The sequence below is a fragment of the Fonsecaea pedrosoi genome (genome assembly GCF_000835455.1).
Source record: "Fonsecaea pedrosoi CBS 271.37 unplaced genomic scaffold supercont1.3, whole genome shotgun sequence".
In the NCBI taxonomy this organism is placed as follows: Eukaryota; Fungi; Ascomycota; class Eurotiomycetes; order Chaetothyriales; family Herpotrichiellaceae; genus Fonsecaea; species Fonsecaea pedrosoi.
Genome location: NW_013550613.1, coordinates 3,032,035 through 3,056,799, shown reverse-complemented (window position 1 = coordinate 3,056,799; position 24,765 = coordinate 3,032,035). Strand labels below are relative to the sequence as shown.

Genomic DNA, 24,765 nt, shown 5'->3' with positions numbered 1-24,765 from the left:
GATGCGCATGCTGCGATCCCATGCCCCCCTCGAACCTCTCCTAACGCAGTCTTCCTTCAAATTGAGCACTCGTACCGACGACGAGATATTTCTGCTTAGACGTTTCTTCCTCGCATAGTGCGCAACTAGGCAGCCTCGGCCGTTAGACCAGAAATCCGAGGACCAGAGGGACACCCCCCTTTTGAAAGACCCTGCGCTGAGAGCCTCCTCTGGACTGTCTCCTTCGCATTGGAACGACGGAAGATTCTTCAACGGTCCCAATAGCGGCAAACCTTTGAGTCTGCAATCAGAAAAGCTACCGAGCAAATCCTCATCATATCGCCGGCCGAGTCTCTACCCTGCCCCCAAGCCTCCATGTGGCTGGGGTGTGAGGACTGAAACCTAAACCTGATCCGAGCGCCAAAAAGGCAGTTGGTTCTTGGACGCTATCACCATGGCCTTTCCCAGCGGAACTACATATCACGCCGACTCTGACGCCGATGATGAATACGAGCGAAGCGTCATGACTTCTCCCACTCAGCTACACACCGATTCAGAGACCTCTTCCGAGCCGGCCTCTAACGAACATACCCCCACGACCTTTGACAACTCGGGAGAAGATCCAAGCCTGCCCAGGACGATAATAACAGAATGGACACCAGAAGAGTGCGCTCAGTTTGTGTCTAGTTTGAATCTGAGACAATATTGCCATGCTTTTATCGGTAAGCAGCCTTGCAAGCAGCAACGGTGGGGGATGTCCGCAGGACTGACTGTTCCCAGAACATGGCATTGAAGGAGAAGCACTTGTTGCACTTAAACATGACGAACTCAAAGAGATGGGAATCGCTAGTGTGGGACACCGGTTGACCATACTCAAGAACGTTTACGATTTAAAGGTCAACCAGGACATACCTATCGAACCAGATGACTATGTCCCGCCTAGTAGGCTATCGCCTTACCGTTGGCCAATGTTATATCGCTGATTCCCTTTTTAGCGGCCGAGCAAAACCCACAGTATGAAATGGCAACCAAGGAAGATATCGATCGACTCGCGAGATCAATCCTCCGGTTACGGGACGAGCGAATCGCCCAGGCGGAGGCGCAGTTGACGAGGCTTGCAGATGACTACCGCAAGTTGCGCCAGGAGCTACTACCGGTTTTCAAGATGGCCAAAGAACGATCCGAACCTCTTCCCTATGCCCCTTATCAAGGCAATACCATCAGCCCAGAGGTGTACCAGCAAGATGTCATTTCCCCTCCCCCAGCGACGCAGCCGGTGCCCGAAAAGACGAGCCTTACACGCACATTCTCGAAGAAGCTGGGCCTCAGCTCTACCCCCAAGAACAACTCTCCAACACATATACCCAGTACAATCCATGAGGGTAGGACTTTCGCCGAAAGCAACTCGCTGGACCCTTCGGCAGCAGCAAGTCTAGCCTCAAACTCGCTAACCGCACAAATGTCAGGTGGCGTGTTAGGGCAACACCCTCATCCTTCTCCAGGAGTCCCTTCCCCGACCTCACCGCTCCCCTACCAACATCAACCACTCGCTCCTCGCTCCTACCAACGTGAAGGAGGAACCGTTAGCAGTGCTGTCCCTCGCTACGACGGTGTCGACGACCGGCAAGTTACTATCGAACGCGACCGTGACCCTCCCACTTCTGCGAAATCGGCCTCTGGCAAACTCAACCCTTCAAACAGTACAATCTCTAATGCTTCTACCCTCATCCCCTCGAGAGAACAATCCGCCTCGGTCCCACCCCAGCTCCCCTCGAGCGCCGGTGTGGGCCATACCCCGCATGGCAACAAAGATAGTGGCAGCGGAGGCGACGCTCCTTCCGTGGAAATCTTCAAGTCTTTCCGCGTGGGGCTAGAAGATCCGTGCTACAAAGTTCTCCCAGCCGCTCTCCGAAAATACAATATCCAGGCCGATTGGCGACAATATGCACTTTATATCGTGTATGGCGACCAGGAGAGGTGTGTGGGACTGGAAGAGAAGCCCCTCGCTTTGTTTAAGGATTTGGACAGAGAGGGGAAGAAGCCGATGTTTATGTTGAGAAAGTTGGGGAATGTGATGGTCGGCGACGTGCCACCAACAGCAGGTGTGGGAATGAAGCCACCACTGGGAGGTATAGGTAGCAGCAGTTTAGGGACTGCTACCACAGGAGTCGTTTCTGGAGGTGCACCCAGCGTCAGGGCAATGCCGCCTGCGCAGACGTTGCCAGGCGGAGTTTTATGATCTCGTCGGCTCTTTCATTTAGATATGTCGGCTTTAGCGAGGCTTTCAAAAGCGTCTTTGTTTTGAATCTGAAGAGACAGGTTGTTTCCATTCATGCTACGATGCTTAACAAGCACAACCAGTCGCTCGAGAACCACCTACGACTCCATGTAGAGCAAGGCATTTAATGTCCTGTACCGAGGTCCTTCCACTATCTCTTCCACGTCCAACGCCGTTCGCTATGCCATATGGTACACGAATATCCCAAGCCATCGCCTCGATTACAAGCAGAGACCTTGTCAGTCACTGTCGTCGTTGATCGGCTCGACAACATCCTTGATTTTTTCTTTCAGAAATTCCACTCCCAGCTCAACGGTGACCTCCGGGATCCTTACATCTGGTAGTCCATCTGGGCCGCCCGACCATTCTTTTGACAGTGCAATGGCGTTGTTGTTCACCCCTCCGCCATTCAAGGTTGCCGCAGCAGCTGCGCCTCCAGCTCCAGGTCCAGTTGTTGTCGTCGTCGTAGGTGTACTCGTGCCATTTGTCTTGGCATCTTTGCTTTCCTTATCCCCGGCCTGGTTCTTGCCGTCCTTGGGCATCTTCGCCCGTCGCATAACTTCGCTCATCAGCTCTGGGAAAGTGTCGCATGAGCCATTCCTGAGTAACTCGAGCGCCAATGCGCGGACGCGGTCTGTCCAGCCCGTCCGGGCGAGGCTATCTGCTAGGAGGGCGCTGAGGTCGGGTATAGCGCCCGTCTGTCGGAGGTGTTGAATGAGAGCTTGAGAGGTCGCGGGTGGTAAGGAGGTCGAGGAGCTGGTGAGGGAAGAAGGGATGGAGATTGTAGCCGCGTTGTCAGCTGATGGTCCTGAGGTCGACATTTTGTGGCTATCTCGCTATGTCAAGGCCAGAAGGTGAATGTGCGTGCGCGTCGAGATAATGTGGGCTCTAAATGTGTTTTCGTGGTAGAGAGGGGCTCAGTTGCATTAATTTTCGAGATCGATAGTCTGGCACACCTGGCCGTACGCCGCTGGTCGATCTGGGTAGTAGGAGTTACCGTCCTCCCAGGGCTGTCCAGCAGCACTACTTGAAAGGAAAGTGTGAGTGGCCTGTAGCTGTCTACAAGGAGGCGGACTTGATTCTTGAGAATGTTCCGCTCCGCACTTTGAAAATTGGAGGTGCGGGCGGACATGGGTTGGCGGAGCGGAAGTACGCAAGGTACGCTACGAATCAGAGGGCTTGTTCCCGTGGGCTTGTTGTGGGCGATTCATGGTTGTATAAGGAAGTGAATTGATTGATCATCATGAATGGCTTTCTTCCTATTATTCGTCATGAGAGGCGAAAATGTCAGACATGTGGTATGGACTGCAGGAGGGATACAGAGACATCCGTAAGAGCTGCGGGTCTTAGAGCCGGATGACTCTCAGTACGCAATCTGGCATTACGCCCCCTCGTGGCAAGGCTCAGATTCAGCCTCGCCACCTGGAAGGCAGATCTAGAGCAATACTTGTACAAGTACACGAACGGAATGGGAAGAGAAAGGCATTAAGTCAAGACCTGAAGGATTAAACCTTAGCGTGCTATCAAGCAAGTGTTTGATGCCTATTTCAAGTGCATGTAAAACTCGTGGCAAGGCAATCGTTGGGCGGTATCAGAAGATTCGACCGTCTTCTCTTTCGTAGGCTGCCAGAGGCAACGTATGTTGGTTGGGCTCAAATGACCGTCATTCGAACACGCCAAGACGGGGCTTTCTCCTGCGCTTCAAGTCCTCCAGAGGTTCAACTCATCACTTTCAACAAACGCTTTGCTCACTCTCACCCTTTTGTTACCATCTCCTTTCTGCTCCTCTCAAGGTTCTTCTTATAAGGAGCTCCTTGAACTCATTCCATCCTTTTTCTATCGTCCCGAAAACTATCGTTGCGAAGACCAGCGCTCTTGTCTCTGGTCTCCTAGAAACCACATCAACAAACCTCCGCAATCTCCTTCTCAGACCGTTTTTGATATCTCAAGGACATCAAGATGTCTGCAGAACCTGATCACGCCCATGACAAGAAGAAGGTCAACCTACAGTATGTGTCACCTTCCTCGAAACCGCAAGATGCGCTGCTAACTCAAGCTACAGTGATGCTTCGGGCGCAGAGAAGAAAGAGGTACGGATTTCTCCCGGCAACCTCTACGGTGACGAATCCCAGACTGACAGAGCTATCCAGGAACTTGATACGGCCACAGCCATCCTGAAAAAGAAGAAGAAGCCAAATTCATTGATGTATGTTGAACACTGGCAACGACTTGGTGCAGACCGGCTGACAAATGACGCAGTGTGACCGATGCTACGAACGATGATAACTCCATCATTGCTCTCTCAAACAACACCATGGAGACGTTACAACTGTTCCGAGGCGATACAGTCTTGGTCCGAGGAAAGAAACGAAAGGACACCGTCTTGATTGTCCTAGCCGATGACGACCTCGACGATGGAAGTGCTCGTATCAACAGAGTGGTTCGCCACAACCTCAGAGTCAAGCACGGCGATATCATCACTGTTCACCCTTGTCCTGACATCAAATATGTGAGTACTGTCTCATTGCACTATTTCCAGCACAGTTCTAACTCTTCGTGTAGGCGAAGCGCATCGCGGTTCTTCCCATCGCAGATACCATCGAGGGTCTGACCGGATCTCTCTTCGACGTCTTCCTCGCCCCCTACTTCCGCGAAGCATACCGACCTGTCCGACAAGGAGATCTCTTTACAGTCCGAGCCAGTATGAGACAAGTCGAATTTAAAGTGGTCGAAGTCGATCCCCCGGAGTACGGCATTGTGGCCCAAGATACTGTCATTCACTGCGAAGGAGACCCGATCCAGCGTGAAGACGAGGAAGGAAACTTGAACGAGGTTGGATACGATGATATTGGTGGTTGCAGAAAGCAGATGGCTCAGATCCGCGAATTGGTTGAGTTGCCACTGCGACATCCCCAGCTGTTCAAGTCGATCGGTATCAAACCTCCCCGAGGCATCCTCATGTATGGCCCTCCGGGTACTGGTAAGACCCTAATGGCACGAGCTGTCGCCAACGAAACCGGTGCTTTCTTCTTCCTGATCAACGGCCCCGAAATCATGTCAAAGATGGCTGGTGAATCAGAATCGAACCTGCGGAAAGCTTTCGAGGAAGCTGAGAAGAACTCGCCTGCCATTATCTTCATCGACGAAATCGACTCTATCGCACCAAAGCGAGAGAAGACTAACGGCGAGGTTGAGCGACGTGTTGTTTCGCAACTGCTCACGCTCATGGATGGCATGAAGGCGAGGTCCAACGTGGTTGTGATGGCCGCCACCAACCGACCCAACTCGATCGATCCCGCCCTTAGACGATTTGGTCGATTTGACCGTGAAGTCGACATCGGTATTCCGGACCCGACTGGTCGTCTGGAGATTCTTCAAATCCACACCAAGAACATGAAATTGGCCGAAGATGTTGACCTTGAGTCGATCGCCGCCGAGACTCACGGTTACGTCGGTTCTGATATTGCATCACTCTGCTCCGAAGCCGCCATGCAGCAGATTCGTGAGAAGATGGATTTGATCGACCTGGACGAGGACACAATCGATGCCGAAGTGTTGGATTCGCTGGGAGTCACCATGGAAAACTTCCGGTATGCCCTGGGTGTCTCCAATCCCTCTGCTCTCCGCGAGGTGGCGGTTGTCGAAGTTCCCAACGTTCGCTGGGACGATATCGGTGGTCTCGAGGGTGTCAAGCGCGAACTCATCGAGTCTGTGCAATACCCTGTTGACCATCCCGAGAAATTCCTCAAATTCGGTCTTTCACCATCTCGAGGAGTGTTGTTCTACGGTCCTCCCGGAACTGGTAAAACTATGCTTGCCAAAGCCGTGGCCAACGAATGTGCCGCAAACTTCATCTCCGTCAAGGGTCCTGAGCTTCTGAGTATGTGGTTCGGCGAATCTGAAAGCAATATCCGAGATATCTTCGACAAGGCGCGTGCCGCAGCTCCCTGTGTCGTCTTCCTTGACGAACTTGACTCGATTGCCAAATCCCGTGGTGGTTCCGTGGGTGATGCCGGTGGTGCATCTGACCGGGTTGTTAACCAGCTCCTCACTGAAATGGACGGCATGACCTCGAAGAAGAACGTCTTTGTTATCGGCGCTACCAACCGACCTGAGCAACTCGACAATGCTCTTTGCCGACCCGGACGTCTGGACACTCTTGTCTACGTCCCTCTTCCCGACGAAGCATCCCGTGAATCCATTCTCCGGGCGCAACTGCGCAAGACTCCTGTCGCTGCAGATGTGGATCTTAAATACATTGCCAGCAAGACCCATGGTTTCTCCGGTGCCGATTTGGGCTTCGTCACACAACGGGCTGTCAAACTCGCCATCAAGGAGTCGATTGCCGCAGACATTGAAAGACAGAAGGAACGAGAGGCCGCTGGCGAGGATGCCATGGACGCCGACGAAGGCGAGGATCCCGTCCCAGAACTGACCCGACGACACTTTGAAGAGGCCATGCAAGCTGCCCGGCGGTCCGTTAGCGATGTGGAGATTCGCCGCTATGAAGCCTTTGCACAAGCCATGAAACAGAGCGGTGGTAGTGCTTTCTTCAAATTCCCTTCTGCTGGTCAAGAAGCCGATGCCGCCAACGGTACTGGCTTTGGTGATGCTGGCAATGATGACAGCTTGTACGACTAAGGTGATGGTGACGGCGGCACTTGCAATAAAACTCATCCACACTGAGTTGGGGCCCGGGTGGAAAGCACGATTCTGCAGAGATACGAGGCGCAAAGAAAGTGAACGGCGTCAAGAACCATACCGACATGTGGCTCACCGAACGCATGAACATGGCAGGGGAAAGGGTGTTCTTGATAGCCGTGCTTGAAGTATGTCCCATCGGATTCATCGACTGGCCTGGCAAATTTGTATTCTACCTTCTACCTAGACAGATGAGATTGCATGCAAAATAATAGAATGGCTGACTGAGGAGCCGTGGGGTTATTATAGGTGATTGGTCCTGTCTTTTGTTATATGAAGCCTTTATCTTTTAATGCAGCCTGATGCACATCAACTAAGCCTTGTGCATGATGATGTAAACACCCAACGGCCGTTCCGGGGATGCCGCTTTTGGGTGGCTGTGGGTGGCTCCTTGATTTCTCGCCCTCCACCAACCCGTCAATCCATCTAATTTCCCGCCCTTTGCTGCCATCTCAATTCCTTTTCTCTCGCGCGACTTTTGTCGACGGTAACGATAGTATCTCTTTGGGTTCCTTCCTAGTATTTGCATTGACTATGGCGAATTATGGCATCTCCGCGCGCCTCTTGCGCCTGGGCCGTCCAAAGGTATGCCAACAGTGTCGAAACCTCGAGTTCCTTCAATCCATGCTGACTTGTTCTGCACAGCGCTTCTTCTACACGATGACGCTCTCGACGGGCGCCAGTCTCATTACCCTCTCGATGCTGGTCAATAAACTCGCTGGCCTCTATGGCATTCTTGCGCTCTTCACGGGATACCACCTATCGCCCTTCCAACTGTCCATGTACATTTACTCGACCGTCGCACTCGTCCTGACTGCCTACCTTGCACGACATATCCGAAAACAATCGCCCTTGCAGTGCCTTGCGCTGGCTTGGTTTTACGTCTTGGACAGTATCGTTAACGCCGCATATACCGCCGTCTTCGCTGCGACATGGTTCTTGGTGCTGGCACAGCATGACGCAGGGAAGACGGACAAGAAAGGACCAGGCGCATCGACTATGGACCAAGTATCGGGATTCACGGATCCACAACTCAATGTCTCGAGAGTAGAAGTCGTTGCCACACCCCAGCCTCCCATGACGGGTGGTGGTCAGGACGCTGTCGCCGCTGGGGTCCCTGCCACCAACGCTGCGGGCAGCGGAAGCAACGGCGCCCTGCAATCGGCCGTCTTGGACTCGCAAAACATGAATTCCGTGGGTGTTATTATTGCCATGTGGACCATCCGAGCTTATTTCTGCTTGATCATGCTGGCTTTCGCCCGCATGGTCATCCGACAACATATTGCCTCGAGCGGATCTAAACTGGGCGTCGACTATACCACCGCATCAATAAACTCCCAATTAGCAGAGAATCCGTTCTCTGAGAGCAGACCAGAGGGAAAGGGTTGGGGAGGCAAACTTGGTCGCTTTATGGTCGGCATTGGCCGAAGTTACTGGCTGGGCAGTGACGAAGATGATAGCTGGATGAACGGCATGGGTGGGAAATTCCGAAAGAGTGGTGTTGCTGGGGACGAAAATGGGTTCATGCTCAGTAAAATTGAGAGTGGACCTACGGAGAGGGAAAGGAGAAGACGATCGGGAACGGGACCGCCAGCACCGGCCCCAGGTGTTGTGCCTGGTGTCGCTACGGTGGAGGGAGACAAGATGACTTTGCAAATTCCTCCGCAGAACAACTGATCCTTATACCGGTACTTAACCTGGGTCAGATCTGAAAGAGAAGGGCTTCTACAGCTTGATGAAGGGAGTGGTGGTCTTAAGGGCGACCGAGGAGAAAGGGTACACTCAACACGTTGTATACAAATGGTCCGCGGGCGTTTACCATGAGGGACGGTGTTTGGCTGGCAGAACAACACATGTCGGGATGATTCCAACCTGATGGAGAGACGTGTGGAATGTACATCTATACCGAGTAGATCTAATGATGTCGAGTGCGTATACGGAATCATGGCTCGAACAGCCTGTTGCCAGGAGTGCATGTAGAGCATTTGCCTTGGGGTATCTTCTTTTTAAATCTGTTTATCACGACAAAGCTACATGAAAGTACACAGGGAACGGGGACGGACCATTGGTAGGTCCACAGGTGCAAGAGGGAGGAATAGATCATGGTGTACGAGGTAGGGTGGGTAGTCAGGTACTTGGTGTATATCAGAGCTGTTTGAACATCGATTTCCCATTTTCCTGATGGGCCAATTCTGTCATTTGAATTGATATCCCAGCACTACCAGGTAGGACTTCCTCGCATATTATGTATCGACTCATTATTCCTCCCTGACATCATCCGTGTTTTTCCCATCTGACCCCTGTCCAGAACCGCGACATCCCTATCGAGAGTCCTCTGCCCCATCAGGACCACAGCCGAAGTAATCATGCCTGCCAGCTACGACATTGGCTGCGATGCCTTATCTTACTCGGTACACCCTGCGAATTTCACCAGTCTCCCTGATAGAAGGAGCCGAATCTCCCAGAGCATACAAGAAGCACTCTCGGCAAGCTCTGCATATAGAAGTGCCATCTCTACTGTCATATCTACAGTTTCTCGTCGGAGATGACCACTTTAAAGACATGCCTGCCATCTTTCGCCTTGACTTCATGGACGGTCTCAAATGCCTCCAGACTCTGCTCAAAGGGAAAGACGTGGCTGATCAGTGACTTCGCATCGACAAGGCCTCTGTCAATCAGCGATATGGCGTCTTCGAAACAGTTGGTACTATATCTCCAGGTTCCTGTGATCGTTTTTGTCAGGGCCAAAATAACGGTGGTGCGTCGGGTCTGCAAGCCTCACCTCGCACGTTGAGCTGCTTGGAGCAAATGTCCATTATTGGAAGCCGAGGAAACTGGCCGTTGAGCAGTCCCACTTGGACGTCTATCAGAACACACCTCAGGTTAGTCTGGCAACACTTTGGAAGTGGTTTCCATCTTGAAGACGCTCACAAGTCCCTCCAGGTCTACAGACGTGGAGTCCGATCTGCATGCACTCTTCGGCGCCTGCAGCTTCCACCACAACGTCAAACCCACGGTGGAGCCCATCCACAGAGCTTAGGATGTCTTTGGCAACTCTGCTGGAATATTCTTCTGTCGTCTCGTTGGGGCGGCGGGGTGGATTGACAAATGCCTGATCCGCGCAATATGTCTTTGCGAATTCCGCCCGGTGAGGTTGTACCTCAAAGACGACTACTTTCTTCGCGGCATACCTTCAAGACTGTGGTCAGCATGCACACCAAGTACGAATAGCCTGGTCAGGACTCACGCTTTGGCGATTGCTCCCAGCAGCAACCCGATACAGCCACCCCCGAGGACCAACACAGTTTGGTTCGCCTTCAGTCCAGCTTGTCGAGTCATCTGGATAGCGATGGCAAAAGGCTGTATCGCACCAGCCTCGACCCATGAGATTTTGGGCGTCAGGCGAGCCAGTGCGGTAACCGGGACAATCTTGTAGTTGGTGAGCAAACCATCCTGCCGCCCGGGTCCCGGTACTCCGTAATACTCTATCGAGCTACAGATATTGGAAAAGCCGGTCGTACACTCTTCGCAACTGATCACATTTCAGTACCGTGGCCAAGGTCTTATTCAGGACACTCTTACGCCAAACAGGGAAGAGCCGGTTTGATCGCGGCACGATCACCAGGTGCCCACGATTTGACATCATCAGCGACCTGAATGACTTCCCCAGCAGCTTCATGCCCGATGATGAAAGGTTCTTCGATGATATCAGGGCCTGCACGGCCCTCTTTCCAGAAGTGGATCTATAAATCTCGGTCAACATTTCGATTAGCTCTGTCAAATACTGCGCACCGGTACTTACATCTGAGCCACAGATTCCCGCAGCGCGAATCCGGACAAGGGCTTTACCACTCGGTAGTGGTGAACCGGCAACGTATATCGGGCTATCCCGGTACGAATCCAGCTTCACAGGCCAGTCTTGGACGGTGATATCATTGATCCCTGAAATGACCACAGCACGGTTCTTGCTTATGTCCGCCTTGACCGGAATGGAGCCACCATTGCTTGTCGCTGAGGGAGCCATTGTAGTCAGAAGCAAATGTCCCAGGAGATGGAGGAATGATGGTGCTGGAAAAGCCGCTGGTGTGTGAACTATTTAGCGAGCAAGGATGTGTCGCTACTGCAGGAACCTTTTCTACAAATTCGCGAGGGCCTGTAGTCTTCCAAAAGATTGGGGTTTTCGACTCTTGACAGCAGCGAAGGGCGAGGCTGAAGTATTCGCGAAGTTGCCGGACGGCGTTAGCGCACGACGGGAGCGGGGAAGAAAAGACACAAAAGAGGAAAAGGGGTTGGAGACTCGTCCTTGACCTCGGGAGACTGCGTTGTAACGACGATGCTTATGACTCTCTAACTCTCGCTAGGGGCTATGGCACATGGGTACAGTATGGGTCTTGCTGCCAATGCGGTTGGATGTCCGAGCGCAATCGGAGCTTGCCACCTCGATGTTGACTCCCCTCGGCTCTCCCACTGAGTATTTGACGGGAGTTAGGAAGGATAGCCATCTTGGTAACTACCAACACTACGACTGCTTCGAATCTGCAGCCTGCCTAAAAAAATGGGAGGAGTCAAGAAGTTTCTCGATGCTTGCTGATCAGGCGTCGCTTGCTGTACGACAGCTTGGGACTATCCGACCGCCTTGCTGTGCGAGAAAGCGGGTATAGACCTGGTTCTTGTCGGCGACAGCCTCACAATCGTGGCACTGGGCCACGATGCGACGAACTATGCGACGCTGGACGAGATGATCTATCATTGCAAGGCCGTGGCACGGGGCGCAAAGTCACCCTTGTTGCTCGGCGATATGCCCATGGGCTCATATGAGATCTCGGATGAACAAGGTGAGCGTCGACATATCCAACTCTGCGTTCCATCTTGGAAGAGGCCGCAGTGCTGTGGGGCTACATGTGTCATTCCATGAGCTCTGCTGAGAAAGCACCCATTCAACCGCGACAAATACCATCAAATTGGTCAAAGAAGGCCGGTGCGATGCCATCAAGCTGGAAGGCGGCGCCGACATGGCGTCGCGAGTCAGGGCGATCGTGAAAGCGGGTGTGCCTGTCATCGGACACATTGGCCTGACCCCCCAGACGAACACCTCGGGCGCGAGTGCCGATGGGATCACAGCAGAGGAGAGTGAGAATACCCTGAAAGATGCATTGGCTCTACAAGACGCTGGGGCCTTTGCGGTGGTGCTGGAAACGGTGGCAGGACCGGCGGCCGAGTGGATCACGTCGAACCTGAAGATTCCGACGATTGGGATTGGGTAAGTAGAGCTTGAGGGGGTTTTCATCTTCTTGTGATTTCCGATCCAGTCTACTCGTCCGAACCGCTGTTGTAGGACTGACTGGTTGGCCACATCGCCTTCTCTTAGATGCGGCCCGAATACTTCTGCCCAGATTGGCGTCCAGTCCGAGCTGTTGGGTTACGAAAACTCGCTTTGTGCCGCCATGTGAGTATTCGTTTTCCTGCATCGCCCATCACCCGGGGGAAATTCTCTTTCTCTCTGTTTCTGTCTGTCTAAGAGAGACACAATCTCCTAGGGAGGAAGTGCTAATGACTACACATCTCTCCAGATGGCACAAGAAATAGGCCACCGTGGGCGAGACGTCGATCGAGGCCCTGAAGCAGTACAAACGGGACGTGTCGGCGCGCTCGTTCCCAGAAGCAAAGCATGTAAGCCACGCCACGCCACGTCTCTCCTACACAGTCTATACATGCCAATCCAAGTTCTAATCCCCTTGCTTGCTTGTTTGTTTGTTTGTTTGTCGATCTATCCATCTATCCACCGACCTCATGGACTTTAAGCCTGGCGATCCATTGCGCGAGATACATTTTTGAGATATGCTAACACGATTGGATGGTTCAAACTTGCAGGGATACGACATGCCTCCCGAGGAGGTTGCGAAGATGAAGGCCCTCCAAATCTAGCTGCCCAGTTTTGTGGCAGGGGCAGTGGCACAGTACGAGGAACGATGAGGGAATTTCTTGGAATTCTGAGAGATCAGCGCCGGATTTGTATTGTTCATATACCGTTTCCCTTCTGGTGAATTGACTAACTAATCGACTCTCCATTAGAGCGTGGAATGTAAAGAGGAGTGGATGAATATTCTATGATCCCATATCGCCAGGCTTTGTGTGTAAAAGTCTTGCGATACTATTATACCGCTTGAAATGTAATGAATACCGTTCACGCTTGGCCCGTAATGTATCCCTGCATCCTGCATCCTGCATCCCTGTTACCCTGTTGCTATGCTGCACTGCCTCGCTCAATTATAACTATCTAGCCATCTAGCTCCCTCTAGCTCCCTGGTCCCTCATGTCTCGTGCGTGTTCTTGTCCTCGGTCCTAATTTCCACGTTCAAGATCCTTTCGTGATCACTTGCCACACCAACCAAGAGACATTTTCACTTGGTGCTTGTGTACTGGGTAACTTCCCCACTGGCGTAAATTCCCACTCGTAGCCCCACTGATTCATGTCTTCGTGACTCGATTCGTCTCGTCTCGTTGCGCATTAGTGCTCTGCTCTGCTCTGCTCTATCGGTCCTGTTGTCTCCGGGGTTATACTTCCAAGGTCGGTCCTGGGCGTTGTTCAAGAGCTCAGGACCCTGTCACCCGTGCTCTTCTTATAATAGAGGGCGCCAACACTTTCGGAGAGGGTCCGTTACTGCAGCCGTCCTTCGGGAGAAGTTTGACTAGATCTTGTCGTCGAGGCGCGCGCCTTGGTCCGGCAGCTCTTGAACGGGCTTGTGAGCGCGGAGACACCAGAAGACGCAGTCCTCGAGGGGCAGGAGATTCTTCATAAAGTGGTTGTAGCGTAGGGCGAAGAAGCAGATCATGCCGCCCGCCACGGCGTCCAGGATGAAGTGGTTCGCGGTCGCGATGATGGCGATCAAGATTGAGAATGGATACAAAAAGCCGACGATCTCGCAGAGGAGCTTGGGCAGAGAAGGGATCCGAAGGACAACGCCGGTGCGGTCGGACTTGAGGAGTGGTACCGCGGGAATGGAGATCCTATATCGTTTGGTCGTGGGACCGAAGGGGAGGCGCATGACAGAGACGCCCACCAGTAGCGAGTATCCGAAGTGAAGTGAGGGCATTGCGGCTAGACATAGAATCTCAGCATTCTTCCTGGATATTCACCACATGGATGCAGCGCAGCTCCTACCTAGCTGGTTGGTCCATTTCCTCGTGTTGAAGACGCTGACAGCTCCGTCGCGTGCGTGCACCGTATCGACAAAGGCAAAGCTTCGCGCCAGCTCACCTGGCTCACCAGGCAATTTCGAGTCCGGCAACAGACGGGGAGGCATGCATGGCCAAGTGCTAAAGACACAAAATGCAAAGAGGTTGCACAGCGCCAGCGCCCGACGCCGAGATTCGTAAAGTTCCGGACCGTTGGAACTGACGGCATGATCAGACCAGTTTGAATTGACCGTAGATCGGTTGCGCGTGATGGCAAAGTAGTATAAGCCCACTAGGAAAGTGATCGTCGCAGGAAGATGGATAAAACTGTAGATCCGGTTGATCCACCACATCAACCCGGGATACTGGAGGAAAAACTTCTGGATGCTCAGTTCCCAGAATATGTGGAGCCGCTGTTCTAGTTGAATGACGGCCAGGGCATGATGACAAGCTATATCGACGGTCTGGTCGACGAATCTGACAGCCAACTGGCCCCGACCAAACTGGTAGACCTATAAAATGCATTAGTCGCCTGCGTAGTACCAGGGAGTGTCTTCGACTCAACGCCGTAAATGAGGCCCCAGTAAACGACCTCGATTAAGAAAGGAAAGCGCAAAAGCACTCTGCTGAATATTCTGTCTCGGAAGACAGCCGTGTTCGGTGTTTGAATTGTCGTCTTTAGCCCGAGTAGGGACAATTCTCTTGGACGCCACCGTTCTGCGTTGCGTATTGTCAGTGATGCGTCTCCCGTACGTGTCGAATCTAGAGCCTCGAGCCCCATCTCATGACCGACATCTTCGACGAGGACGATGTCAGACTCTCGAGTCGGCCGTGCAATGGGGGTGGTAAAGTCACGGTTGATCCATGCTCCAAGGAAAATGATAAGAGTCCCCCAGGATGGCTCGCCCAGGCCCAGGAATCCCATTATGTACCCGTGCAAGCTTCGCCGTGCCAGATAGAGTTGCGCACATTGACCGTCTTCGTCCAAAGGCCGGGAAAGGATGGGTCTGGCCTCTGAGTCGTCGCGATCGCCCACGTCCAAGACGGTTCGATGAGACTCGTCAATGAGGTTTCCGGTAACTGCCCAATTCGTGTACGATTAATTAGCACCTCCAAGGGTATCCTCAGATCCCTGCTCTTGTTTGATTGGATAGGCTACCCAGGGGTTCGCTCAGCCAGCTATTGGCCACCTGACCGCTGAAGGATTGTGAACGGCAATAAATGATGCAAAAGACAGGTAGGACAAAGGTGGTGAGCAGAAGAACAAGATCTGTGCGCAACCACCAAACAACAAACAGAATCAATTTGACCAACTTAACGCAGGTGCTCGATAGGCGCCCCTCATGACGGAGGTGCCGGAAACACAGACACTTTGAGTTTGTGAGAGTGGCCTCATCACTCTGGTACATTTGGGACAAGCGAGGCTCCACGAGAAATGCAGATGGGCATCCTCGGGCACGCGACACAAGCCCAAAGGCGATAAGACTTTGTCCATGTCGACGGAATTGCAAGGCTCCGTATGGGCATGGAGCATCCGAGTAAGGCTCGACGATCCACACCACGTCATCTACTTCCCAGGACGTCCGACTGGATGACAGCCGTGGAGCAATTGACAGCAGGGGGCCTCAAAGTCACGAAGACGGGAATGTGGGATGTGTGGTATCCGAGATACGAAGGGATTGGTTGAGGATGGGAGTAAAAGTTGGACAATGATTAGGTTGTGGTGGTGATGGAGGGGGAATTATGCATTCGTGGCACTGCATGATGCGCAGTTGGCCTATTGCCAGATGTGGCCTAGTGTCGCCAAGACGCCAATCGTCTCAGAAGCATCGACTCCGCAAACCTCGACGCCTCTTTTCACTTCCCGATTGTGTCTCTCTCCTCATTCCACACCATCTCAGTAGCTGTCAAATGACTTTGAGCGCGTTCCTCGAACTCTGTAGACACGAGCTTGCTGCAACTGCTTCCTCTCAAAACTGCCTCTGTTGCCACTTGCCAAAAGCTTCGTCGAGTCGCACCTGGGACTTGTCCTGCGCCATCGATCAACTTCGACTCGCTGCAGAAGACAGCTGCTCTCGATGCTCCCTCCTAGCCAAGTGCATTGCGTGCTACGACCCTAGTATTCTCGTTCGTGACGGTTCTTTAGACGGAACGTGGGATTTCTGGTTCGATTTGACATTGGACGGGGATGGAGACCAGTCGGACGACAATCTTCAACTTGACATCTTCACCCCTGGCTGTGAGTACTGTTCCAGCTCTGAGAGCGGGACGTTCTCACGAGCTCTTGGCTGAGTAAATGCCGTGATGTCCGTTGGGAGAGACTAACGCACCAGGTATAACTAGCGGAACCTAGAAAACACCCAGGTTCAAGCAAAACAAGACATCTACTTCCAGGAGATACGTCCTCGGCTGCGAGTTTTGACACGATCAGGGCCTGGATGACAGACTGTCTAACCAACCATCCAAATTGTCCCAAACCCTACGTCGGCAATAGTAGTCATGCCTCACGCCTCCCACGCCGACTATTGGAGGTCACGAACGGCAAAGTAGTGCTCCGTGAAGAAAGTGTGCACAAGAGACACCCATACGCATGCCTGAGCCACTGTTGGGGCCCGTCCCCTCGGCGTCCGGAGAGTACTATTCTCAAAGCAAAACGGACTACGATAGAACAATTCAAGGTGGAAGTGCCGTGGGCAGAACTCACTAAAACGTTTCAAGATGCCATAGACATCTGTCGCCGGCTACACATTGATTTTTTATGGATTGATTCCCTCTGCATTCTTCAAGATAGCAGTGAAGATTGGTCTCTGAACGCCACTGAGGTCGGTTCCATCTACGAAAACGCTCTGATCACCATTGCTGCTTCGAAATCCAAGGAAGGCTGCCAAGGTTGTTACTGTCGCACTGATGCCCGTCACCTTGCGCGTTTGGTTGATGGGAGCAAAGATGTCTATGTACGCTTGAAACCCCCGAGCTACCCAGTGCACGATTTCCACCTGGATCTGGACAACTTCCCCCTGCTAGACCGTGCCTGGGTTTATCAGGAGATGCACTTGTCAGTTCGCGTGCTGCACTTTTGCTCTCAAGAAGTCATGTGGTCGTGCCGATGTATGAGAAGAAGTGAAAGCGGCGTCAGTGATGACGATGCGACAGACCAAGTCGAGTTTTTGTCGGATTTGCACGGCTGGGATCCTTCGTGGAAGACTCTGGGCAAAATAGGACAGGAAGACCCGAGAGCATTGTGGTATCGCACCGTGGAAGAGTATACCCGTCTCCATATTTCCTATCCAAGTGACATCTTCCCAGCGCTGGCTGCCTTGACTCAAAGAATGTATAGGTTAAGACCTCATGATGCGTTTCTAGCAGGACTCTGGAAATCTACTCTCCTCATTGATCTAATGTGGCGGACTCCAGTGGGGCCACAGTCGGCAAGACCAGCCATTTGGAGAGCTCCGAGTTGGTCGTGGGCGTCTGTCCAAGTCCAGGTGGCCTGGGATCTGAGGATAGGGTCCGTTTTTGGAGTGGTGGAACTATTGGGCATCCACTGTGATACCAAAGGCCCGCCGGAGCTGGGCAATTTCTCCTCGAGTCAGGACGAGGTTCGAATTGACCTTCGTGCCCCTGTCCTCAAAGCTACCTGGAAAAGGCCATGGATTCGGAGTCGGTGGCCAGAACTTGTAAGGACCGCAGAGATGAAAGATGGCAAGATGGATGTGAATCGGTACTATCCGGACTACGACTACGACTTGCCAGGAGAGCATCATGTACCATGGGATTCAGAGGTCCTTGTCGTGCCGATTGCGACATCGACCTTGATTCCTGATAGAGTCAACAGAGATGGACCCGATAACAACCTGCATCTAGGGCTGGTCTTGCGAGCAAGAGAAAAACACAGCGTTTATGAACGGATCGGCTACGTCGAAATCGTCGAAGATCATGTCATTGTGGATTGGAGCCGTGAAGGATTCCAGTCTCGGTTTGGCCGAGTGGATGCTATACTGAGAGCGATGCCACGGCAGGAAATTACCATTGTCTGAGGCGGCAATATCCCTTGGTCAATGGCTATTAATAGACTGACTAGAAGTGCAAACTGTCGATGTGGCTAAAGGGTGCACTCATACCCCGTACTTGATATGTGCTGAGCGGTTGTTATTCAGTATGCGCTCTGATCCATGTTCTTGATACTCCAAATACCGAGTAGATGTAAGGTACTTGAACCTGCAGAGCCACGATGATTGGTTTGTCGACATCTGCGCACGCTGATTGGTGCAATGTCTGATTTGTTGATGTTCTCGTCCCCATGGGAATTTGTTCCACCCCTTTCTTTGAACTCAAAAAAAGGTCCCATCTCTTCCCACCAAAAACATCCCCTTCTCTCTCCTTGCTCCGATGTCCCTCCCTGCAGTGGCTGTCTCTGCACCAGGCAAGGTCCTCTTCGCCGGCGGATTCCTGGTCCTGGACCGCCACCACACGGGCCTTGTGTTTGGTCTCAACGCGCGGATCCACGTGGTCGTGCAGCCATGGGTGGACGGGGATCGTGTCTCGATCCCTGTGTCTGCGGCTGACACGCCGAACGGACCACATGTCCTGGTCCAGTCGCCGCAGTTCGTTGATGCCAGGTGGCTGTACCGACTCGACTGCACGGACGGGACGGTCAAGGTCGAGCAAGTCCGGGATCGCGAGGGGTCCGGGTTCACCGCCAGTCCGAACAGGTTCGTTGAGACGACGCTGAGATACGGGCTCACATATCTCTCGCACGTTGCTGGATTGCAGCATCTCTCAAAGGGTGTCAAAGTCACGATATTGGCTGACGACGATTACTATTCACAACCACAGTCACAGTCCAAGTCTTCCGAATCGGTATCGGCCAAGTCGGCGAGGTTTGCAAGCTTCGGGGTCAAGTTGAGCGAAGCACACAAGACTGGGTTGGGATCTTCAGCGGCATTGGTCACGGCGTTCGTTTCCGCAATTCTCTCGTTCTACTTAAAACATGATTCTGCGAGCGGACAACCTCAGCTGAATCACCAAACTATCCACAATCTGGCCCAGGCGGCACACTGCGCAGCTCAAGGGAAAGTTGGCTCAGGGTTCGACGTCGCCGCAGCGGTTTACGGGTCTTGCCTTTATCGCAGGTTCACGCCTTCGATTCTGGAGAATGTGGGCGAACCCACAAGTCCAGGTTTCGGCGAGAGGCTACATCGCTGTGTGGACGACTTGAACTTGGACGCAAAATGGGACGCCGAGATTGCGAGTCGTGCTGTGCAGATTCCAGAGAGCCTCTCCCTCGTCATGTGTGACGTGGATTGCGGATCGGAGACACCGGGCATGGTCAAGAAGATCTTGCAGTGGCGCAAAGAGAATCTCGACGAGGCGACGCTACTGTGGAATGCGCTACAGCAAGGTCAAGAGGAACTATGTCAAGAACTAAGGCGGCTGGTCGAGGTTCAAGGGATCGAGGATGGGTTTACAGCACTGGGGGACATTATTCTCACCATTCGAAGCCTTGTGAGGGAGATGTCGATCAAGTCCGGAGTGCCGGTAGAGCCCCCAGTGATCACAGAGCTATTGGATTTCTGCACCAGCCTCCCTGGAGTGGTGGGAGGAGTTGCCCCGGGCGCAGGCGGGTACGATGCCGTCTCCCTGATAGTGAAGAACGACGGCGAAACTGTCAAGACACTGCAAGCCAAACTGGAAGGATGGAAGAGTCAGGATGCGAGTGGAGCGACAATCGGGCATGTCAGGTTATTGGGCGTCAAGCAGGACAATGAGGGCGTCCGAGTCGAGGACCCCGGACAGTATGAAGCGTGGCTATAGAAGCTGTTGTAATCAGACCTTATTAAGTAATGTCGTCATCCTGCATTGTACCACAGCGTTGCTCTTGGGGAAATAGGAACAGGAACAAGAGGAGACAGGAACCAAAGGCAAAAAGAGGACAAAGTGGGTGGTCTGATACACGTGTGAGAGGAAAGTGTCCGGTCGGAAGTTTGAGGCTGTCACTGTGGATGATGATTGTGAGTGGTGAACCATCAGATCAGCATAGAGAGGCGGACGCCGGTTAGAGACTGCCAGGTGCCAGGAGGGGCATTCGGGGCACCCGGTTAGAGAGTTTAAGCCTAAAAGTTTCTCAGGTGCTTATAAGGGAGATCTAACTGAATTACTAGGCACCTAGGACCTACTGGGTAATTAGATGCTAACTCCTATAACTGCAGGGGCGCGCCTACTCACCGAGTCACCTACTCTAACCGTAGTAGCACCTGGCCATGCTCTCCAAGGACACTACGGGCATCCAATAGGCATCCCCACGAGAACTGGCCTCCCCCGGAATAACCCACTAGCACACGCTCTTCTGCCCTCTTCCCTCTCTTCCGTTTTCTATCCGCCCTTCACCATTCGCTGCGCCCTCTGTTGACTGCTTTACCCGTTCCCAAACAAGCACACGGTGCTGGAGATATTCTTTCCTTACCAGTTCTGTTTGTTGAAGGCCCATCAAACCATCTATGTATTAACCCGAGCCCATTGTGTCTCAGTTTCAGCACATCTCCGGGGTCGTCCGTTCCAGATTCAAGGTCCGAGGCTGCCTGCTCCGTGCTCCGTGGCGGTTTGTTGGTCTGGGCTCCTCGAACGTTACTCTTGCGACACCCACTGCGGCAAAGGCACAGGACAGGCACAGGCACGGGTTCAAGCCGGACTCCCACGCTCCCTCCTACTCCTCCACCCTCTCTCTCCTCAGCTCGCATCAATTCGATCCCCCAGTCAGGACTATCCGTGACCCTGCTTTTGCTCCAGAAACTTGGCATGGTTTTCCCATCCTAGTCACTCGCTTGACTTGGATGCATTGAACTACTTTCCTCATAACACCACCTATCACTTCTGATCAGTCCTCTACTGGCGTATCTGTTGGGTCTTGCCAATCTGTTTGCGCCTCAGATGAGGTGATGATCGTGACCTCCGACAACATCGCCGCCAACCACTCGAGCGCACCCGTCCAGGCCTCTAGTGTGCCAGCCCCAGGTAGTCCTCGGCTGCAACAGCAATCTCGTGCGCAGCAACAAGACCTCTCTTCAACCACACCCGTCGACATGTCCAACGTCTCTTCGGATCCGGCTGCCTCTGCCGATGCTCATGCTCCCTCATCATCTCCAGAGACCACGTCCTCGCCTACCAACGAGACTCAATTGCCACCCTCACTCGGTCCGCAGAGAACCGACACAAACACCGCAATGGTCCAGTCGATGAATCCCCCTTCCCCATCCGCTGCAGTCGCCGAACAAAAAATATCAAGACAGTTTTCTACCGCCATTGGCCCTTCCTCAGACGAGCCGTTGCCTACAGTTCCCGCCAAAGACGAAGCACCAGCAACAACTGCCGCAGGGCCAACTCTGACGGTGACACTACTCCTCACCTCGGGAGCACGACATCCTTTCAAGCTAGACAATAAATATTTCGCGAAGCGCAACGTCGAGGTACCAGAGAACGATCCGTTCAACCTCAGTGTCTACAAACTGAAGGAATTGATTCTGCGCGAATGGCGGGAAGAGTGGGAAGCAAAACCGTCTAGCCCGACTTCGATTCGGCTGATAAGCATGGGCAAGCTGTTGGATGATAAAGCATCCCTCAAAGGTGAGTGCACACCCCAGAAAATAGATGGGGCTATAGCATTCCGCGATCGGCTCTTTTGTATATTTACTTTGTGACTGACTTGATGCCTTCTCGGGTGTGGACAATAGACTACAAGTTCTCAGTTGACGCACCGAATGTGTTGCACATGACGATCAAGCCGCAAGACTACGTCGAAGAAGAAGACACCAAGGGCGGAAAATCCACCTATTCCACCCACCGCGAGGGTGAGACCAGAAGTCCTGGCTGTCGTTGCATCATAATGTGATGTCTGTGCCTCACTTCGTCACATATCATATGGCCCAAACGCCATGTGAAGAGGCTATGTTTATAAAAATATGAATTGGTTAAGTACAGGCTAAGGGAGCGTGCCTGACGTACGGCCAATCTGTGGTGAAAAGGACATTTTGGTCCCTTTTGAGTTTCCGATCAGGGAGGATCTACGCGCTCATCCAACATCAATGGTGGCTCCTTCAGCTTCTCTAAACTTCTTGTGGAAGACATCTTTTTCTTGTCCCGAATTCATGGCGTGGCGTTGGTGGGACAGACGGATTTTTGGCATGTTTTTCTTTACGCTGGGACTGTACAAGGACTGAGATACGGGTCCTTATTTCGTCCAGCATTTTGTCTGCACCTGCGCGCAGATGCGTGTTTGAAATTGCTTGAGACCAAAGACGCCAGTGATATGGATTGAGGAGCAGGAGTGGAGATGGAGAAGCCAACGAGACACTGGGGTGGAAGGTCAGATTGCTCTTGCACAGAGCGATCGAAGGCATCAGAGATGGGGTTGCATCGCGGCATGATAGTTGTCACTTTGCTGTATATAGAAGGGGCACAAATGGCTGTTTGGGGCACTGGGTGTGATGCGTCAAATGTGTGGCAGCCGGGAATTGAGGGACGAGACTCTGGCCGGGGGACAAGGGCGGGCAGGCAGGATCTTGCAGCATTGCAATGGAGTACATATTGCGCCTGGCACGAGGAATACACTTCTTTTCTGCGTCTCTATTTTATTTTGGGTTGAGTTTGAGCTGAAGCTGAAGTGTGAGACCCTCGCTCGTGTGTAGGTACTAGGTCCGGAGTGGCCGTACAGCATGTCACAGAGCTTCTTACTCGGTCACTCACTCATTTTCCCATCTTGTGGACAAGGTCGGGGACTTGGACTGGAATATCTCATCGTGTTGGATATGTACAATAGTACCTATGGATAGCTGGAAAGACAGGATAGACGGTGTCACCCAATGTATTCTCCAAATGAATCCCAGACAGAGAGACGGGCAGACAGGACTGACGAGGAATTGATGAGGAAGAAGTGAGGTATCGTACGATATGGTTATGCAGAGGACTGAATACCTTTCTGTCTGGTATTCCTTCCTATTTGTCTTTTTTCTCGTTCTTTTTTCTTTCTTCTTCTGATTCTCTTTGCCTGCCTGCTCAGTCCAGAGATATCACTAGTCCTCCATGCTAGTAGTGCCAAACGCCGGACTCCGCGAATCTACATACATACAGTAATACCGACTGGTCTTGCGAGAGGGTGGAGAGGGGTGGATGGGTGGATGGTGATGCCTGCGGTTGGCAGGGAGTATGGAGCGCATGGGTCTCAGTTAGCCAGGCTCAGACAGTGTCGAAGGCCGGACGTGAGCCACCAGCTCTGCTCCGTGGGTCGCCATTCTTTCTTGTTCTTCTTCCTCTTCTTGTTCTTGTCCTCGAATCGTAGGACCAGATTAGACGGCACTTGACCGAGATCAAGATCACCACTTGCCCATGCCGACCTTGCGCTCCATCTCCTCCATCCACCCAGTCCCTTGCCCGTCGCCTCCCTGGAAAGCTAACCTCATCCCGTCCTGCCCAGCGTACACATCCTCCCAGGTAATCTCCGCGTCCCGTCCCGTCAAAATCTCTTCGTGAACGCCCGCCGGTCTGCCTAGCACGGACGGCCGAAACGAGTCGGCGTCCCGCACCAGCTTCAACTCCATGCCCCGGCGCAGAGGCTCCGCGATGCCAAAGTTCCGGCGCAGGATCTGCAGCCGCGTCGCCTCCTGTGTCGCTTGCCAGTTCGCCAGGCGGGATTCCAGAGGGTGCGCCGTCGTCACGGTCTGCGTGCTCGCCGTCGACTGGGGGTACAACGAGGCGCGGAGGGTGTCGTGCAGACCGGGGGCCGAGGGAGCGCCGCGGTCAAGGTCATCTTTGGATTTGGTGCTCGTCGTGGCAGAGAGTTTTGAGGCGGTCGTGTTCGAGGTGCTGGTTGGGTGCGCTGCTGGGGGTGCGACACGGAGAGACTGCAAGGAGGAAGAGCACGGGTGTCAGCATAAATGTTTCTTGTAAAATGATATATTCCTCAGTGATCTCTAGACCATAGAGTACGTGGTACTTCTACCCCAGGGAGGTGAAACTCACCATGATGGGTGGTGCGGAATGTCAAGGTAGGTTGATGCAAATTGAGGGTAGGAAAAGGTCGGTGATCTGCTCGAGTAGCAGGTCCTGATGAATGGATTCTGAGATGTTGATTTCGAGGTAGAGGTTGAGTGAAATATGGAGATGATTAGAGAGCTTTGATTTTTCTCCCTGAGCTGAGAAGAGGAGATGCTTATGTTGAGTCTGTAGAAAGAAGCCTCATTGAAGTGAAGGGTTGCGCAGGCATGCACTGGATGTCGCGTTCTTGATACTGCATTAGACCACTTATGCTCCGAAGTACAGAATTGTACGTTGGAGTTTAATGGTGATGGCGCCACTTATCAAACTGATCATCAACAGCCTCATTGCATCGTTCTGTGACATAGAATCCATCTGCGAACAACCCTAATAAAAAACGCGTAGTTAATCGCTTCGCTGGCGTCTTGAGGAGTGCCCAAAGGGTTTACGCCTCACAGTCTATTTTACTAGAGTGGGTACGCTCAAACACAGCACTCGCTCGAAAGCCGACGGCGGCATTGAAGGCGACGAGCGAAATCGATAGCGCTCTCTCGCGGCAAAAGTCTACACCTGCAGCTGAAGAAGACAATCGAGGTTACTCTACA

General features: G+C 52.8%; 11 protein-coding genes across 11 annotated transcripts; 7 read left to right on the top strand and 4 right to left on the bottom strand.

The window, feature by feature from the left end:
• Positions 1 to 433: 433 nt before the first annotated feature.
• Z517_05028 (uncharacterized protein) lies at positions 434 to 2,218 on the top strand (the record flags this gene model as incomplete). Its single annotated transcript, XM_013430356.1, has 3 exons — positions 434 to 701; positions 760 to 921; positions 975 to 2,218. 3 exons carry the CDS (start codon positions 434 to 436, stop codon positions 2,216 to 2,218), a joined length of 1,674 nt encoding a protein of 557 aa, XP_013285810.1.
• Positions 2,219 to 2,496: 278 nt separating this feature from the next.
• Positions 2,497 to 3,078, bottom strand: Z517_05027 (uncharacterized protein; the record flags this gene model as incomplete). Its single annotated transcript, XM_013430355.1, has 1 exon — positions 2,497 to 3,078. One exon carries the CDS (start codon positions 3,076 to 3,078, stop codon positions 2,497 to 2,499), a length of 582 nt encoding a protein of 193 aa, XP_013285809.1.
• Positions 3,079 to 4,216: 1,138 nt separating this feature from the next.
• Z517_05026 (cell division control protein 48) lies at positions 4,217 to 6,898 on the top strand (the record flags this gene model as incomplete). The annotated part of the gene is made up of 4 exons (XM_013430354.1): positions 4,217 to 4,266; positions 4,320 to 4,463; positions 4,517 to 4,766; positions 4,820 to 6,898. 4 exons carry the CDS (start codon positions 4,217 to 4,219, stop codon positions 6,896 to 6,898), a joined length of 2,523 nt encoding a protein of 840 aa, XP_013285808.1.
• A 594-nt stretch (positions 6,899 to 7,492) lies between these two features.
• Positions 7,493 to 8,635, top strand: Z517_05025 (uncharacterized protein; the record flags this gene model as incomplete). The annotated part of the gene is made up of 2 exons (XM_013430353.1): positions 7,493 to 7,543; positions 7,604 to 8,635. 2 exons carry the CDS (start codon positions 7,493 to 7,495, stop codon positions 8,633 to 8,635), a joined length of 1,083 nt encoding a protein of 360 aa, XP_013285807.1.
• Positions 8,636 to 9,484: 849 nt separating this feature from the next.
• Positions 9,485 to 10,982, bottom strand: Z517_05024 (chlorophyll synthesis pathway protein BchC; the record flags this gene model as incomplete). The annotated part of the gene is made up of 6 exons (XM_013430352.1): positions 9,485 to 9,681; positions 9,741 to 9,821; positions 9,890 to 10,149; positions 10,206 to 10,490; positions 10,541 to 10,701; positions 10,761 to 10,982. The coding sequence occupies 6 exons, from the start codon at positions 10,980 to 10,982 to the stop codon at positions 9,485 to 9,487; spliced, it is 1,206 nt and encodes a 401-aa protein (XP_013285806.1).
• Positions 10,983 to 11,358: 376 nt separating this feature from the next.
• Z517_05023 (3-methyl-2-oxobutanoate hydroxymethyltransferase) lies at positions 11,359 to 12,408 on the top strand (the record flags this gene model as incomplete). Its single annotated transcript, XM_013430351.1, has 4 exons — positions 11,359 to 11,464; positions 11,575 to 11,793; positions 11,930 to 12,218; positions 12,327 to 12,408. 4 exons carry the CDS (start codon positions 11,359 to 11,361, stop codon positions 12,406 to 12,408), a joined length of 696 nt encoding a protein of 231 aa, XP_013285805.1.
• A 1,239-nt stretch (positions 12,409 to 13,647) lies between these two features.
• Z517_05022 (uncharacterized protein) lies at positions 13,648 to 15,059 on the bottom strand (the record flags this gene model as incomplete). The annotated part of the gene is made up of 3 exons (XM_013430350.1): positions 13,648 to 14,057; positions 14,121 to 14,646; positions 14,700 to 15,059. The coding sequence occupies 3 exons, from the start codon at positions 15,057 to 15,059 to the stop codon at positions 13,648 to 13,650; spliced, it is 1,296 nt and encodes a 431-aa protein (XP_013285804.1).
• Positions 15,060 to 16,572: 1,513 nt separating this feature from the next.
• Positions 16,573 to 18,171, top strand: Z517_05021 (uncharacterized protein; the record flags this gene model as incomplete). Its single annotated transcript, XM_013430349.1, has 1 exon — positions 16,573 to 18,171. One exon carries the CDS (start codon positions 16,573 to 16,575, stop codon positions 18,169 to 18,171), a length of 1,599 nt encoding a protein of 532 aa, XP_013285803.1.
• Positions 18,172 to 18,523: 352 nt separating this feature from the next.
• Positions 18,524 to 19,948, top strand: Z517_05020 (phosphomevalonate kinase; the record flags this gene model as incomplete). Its single annotated transcript, XM_013430348.1, has 1 exon — positions 18,524 to 19,948. One exon carries the CDS (start codon positions 18,524 to 18,526, stop codon positions 19,946 to 19,948), a length of 1,425 nt encoding a protein of 474 aa, XP_013285802.1.
• Positions 19,949 to 21,213: 1,265 nt separating this feature from the next.
• On the top strand, positions 21,214 to 22,019 carry Z517_05019 (uncharacterized protein; the record flags this gene model as incomplete). The annotated part of the gene is made up of 2 exons (XM_013430347.1): positions 21,214 to 21,754; positions 21,862 to 22,019. The coding sequence occupies 2 exons, from the start codon at positions 21,214 to 21,216 to the stop codon at positions 22,017 to 22,019; spliced, it is 699 nt and encodes a 232-aa protein (XP_013285801.1).
• Positions 22,020 to 23,499: 1,480 nt separating this feature from the next.
• Z517_05018 (uncharacterized protein) lies at positions 23,500 to 24,148 on the bottom strand (the record flags this gene model as incomplete). Its single annotated transcript, XM_013430346.1, has 2 exons — positions 23,500 to 24,027; positions 24,146 to 24,148. 2 exons carry the CDS (start codon positions 24,146 to 24,148, stop codon positions 23,500 to 23,502), a joined length of 531 nt encoding a protein of 176 aa, XP_013285800.1.
• Between the last annotated feature and the right edge of the window lie 617 nt (positions 24,149 to 24,765).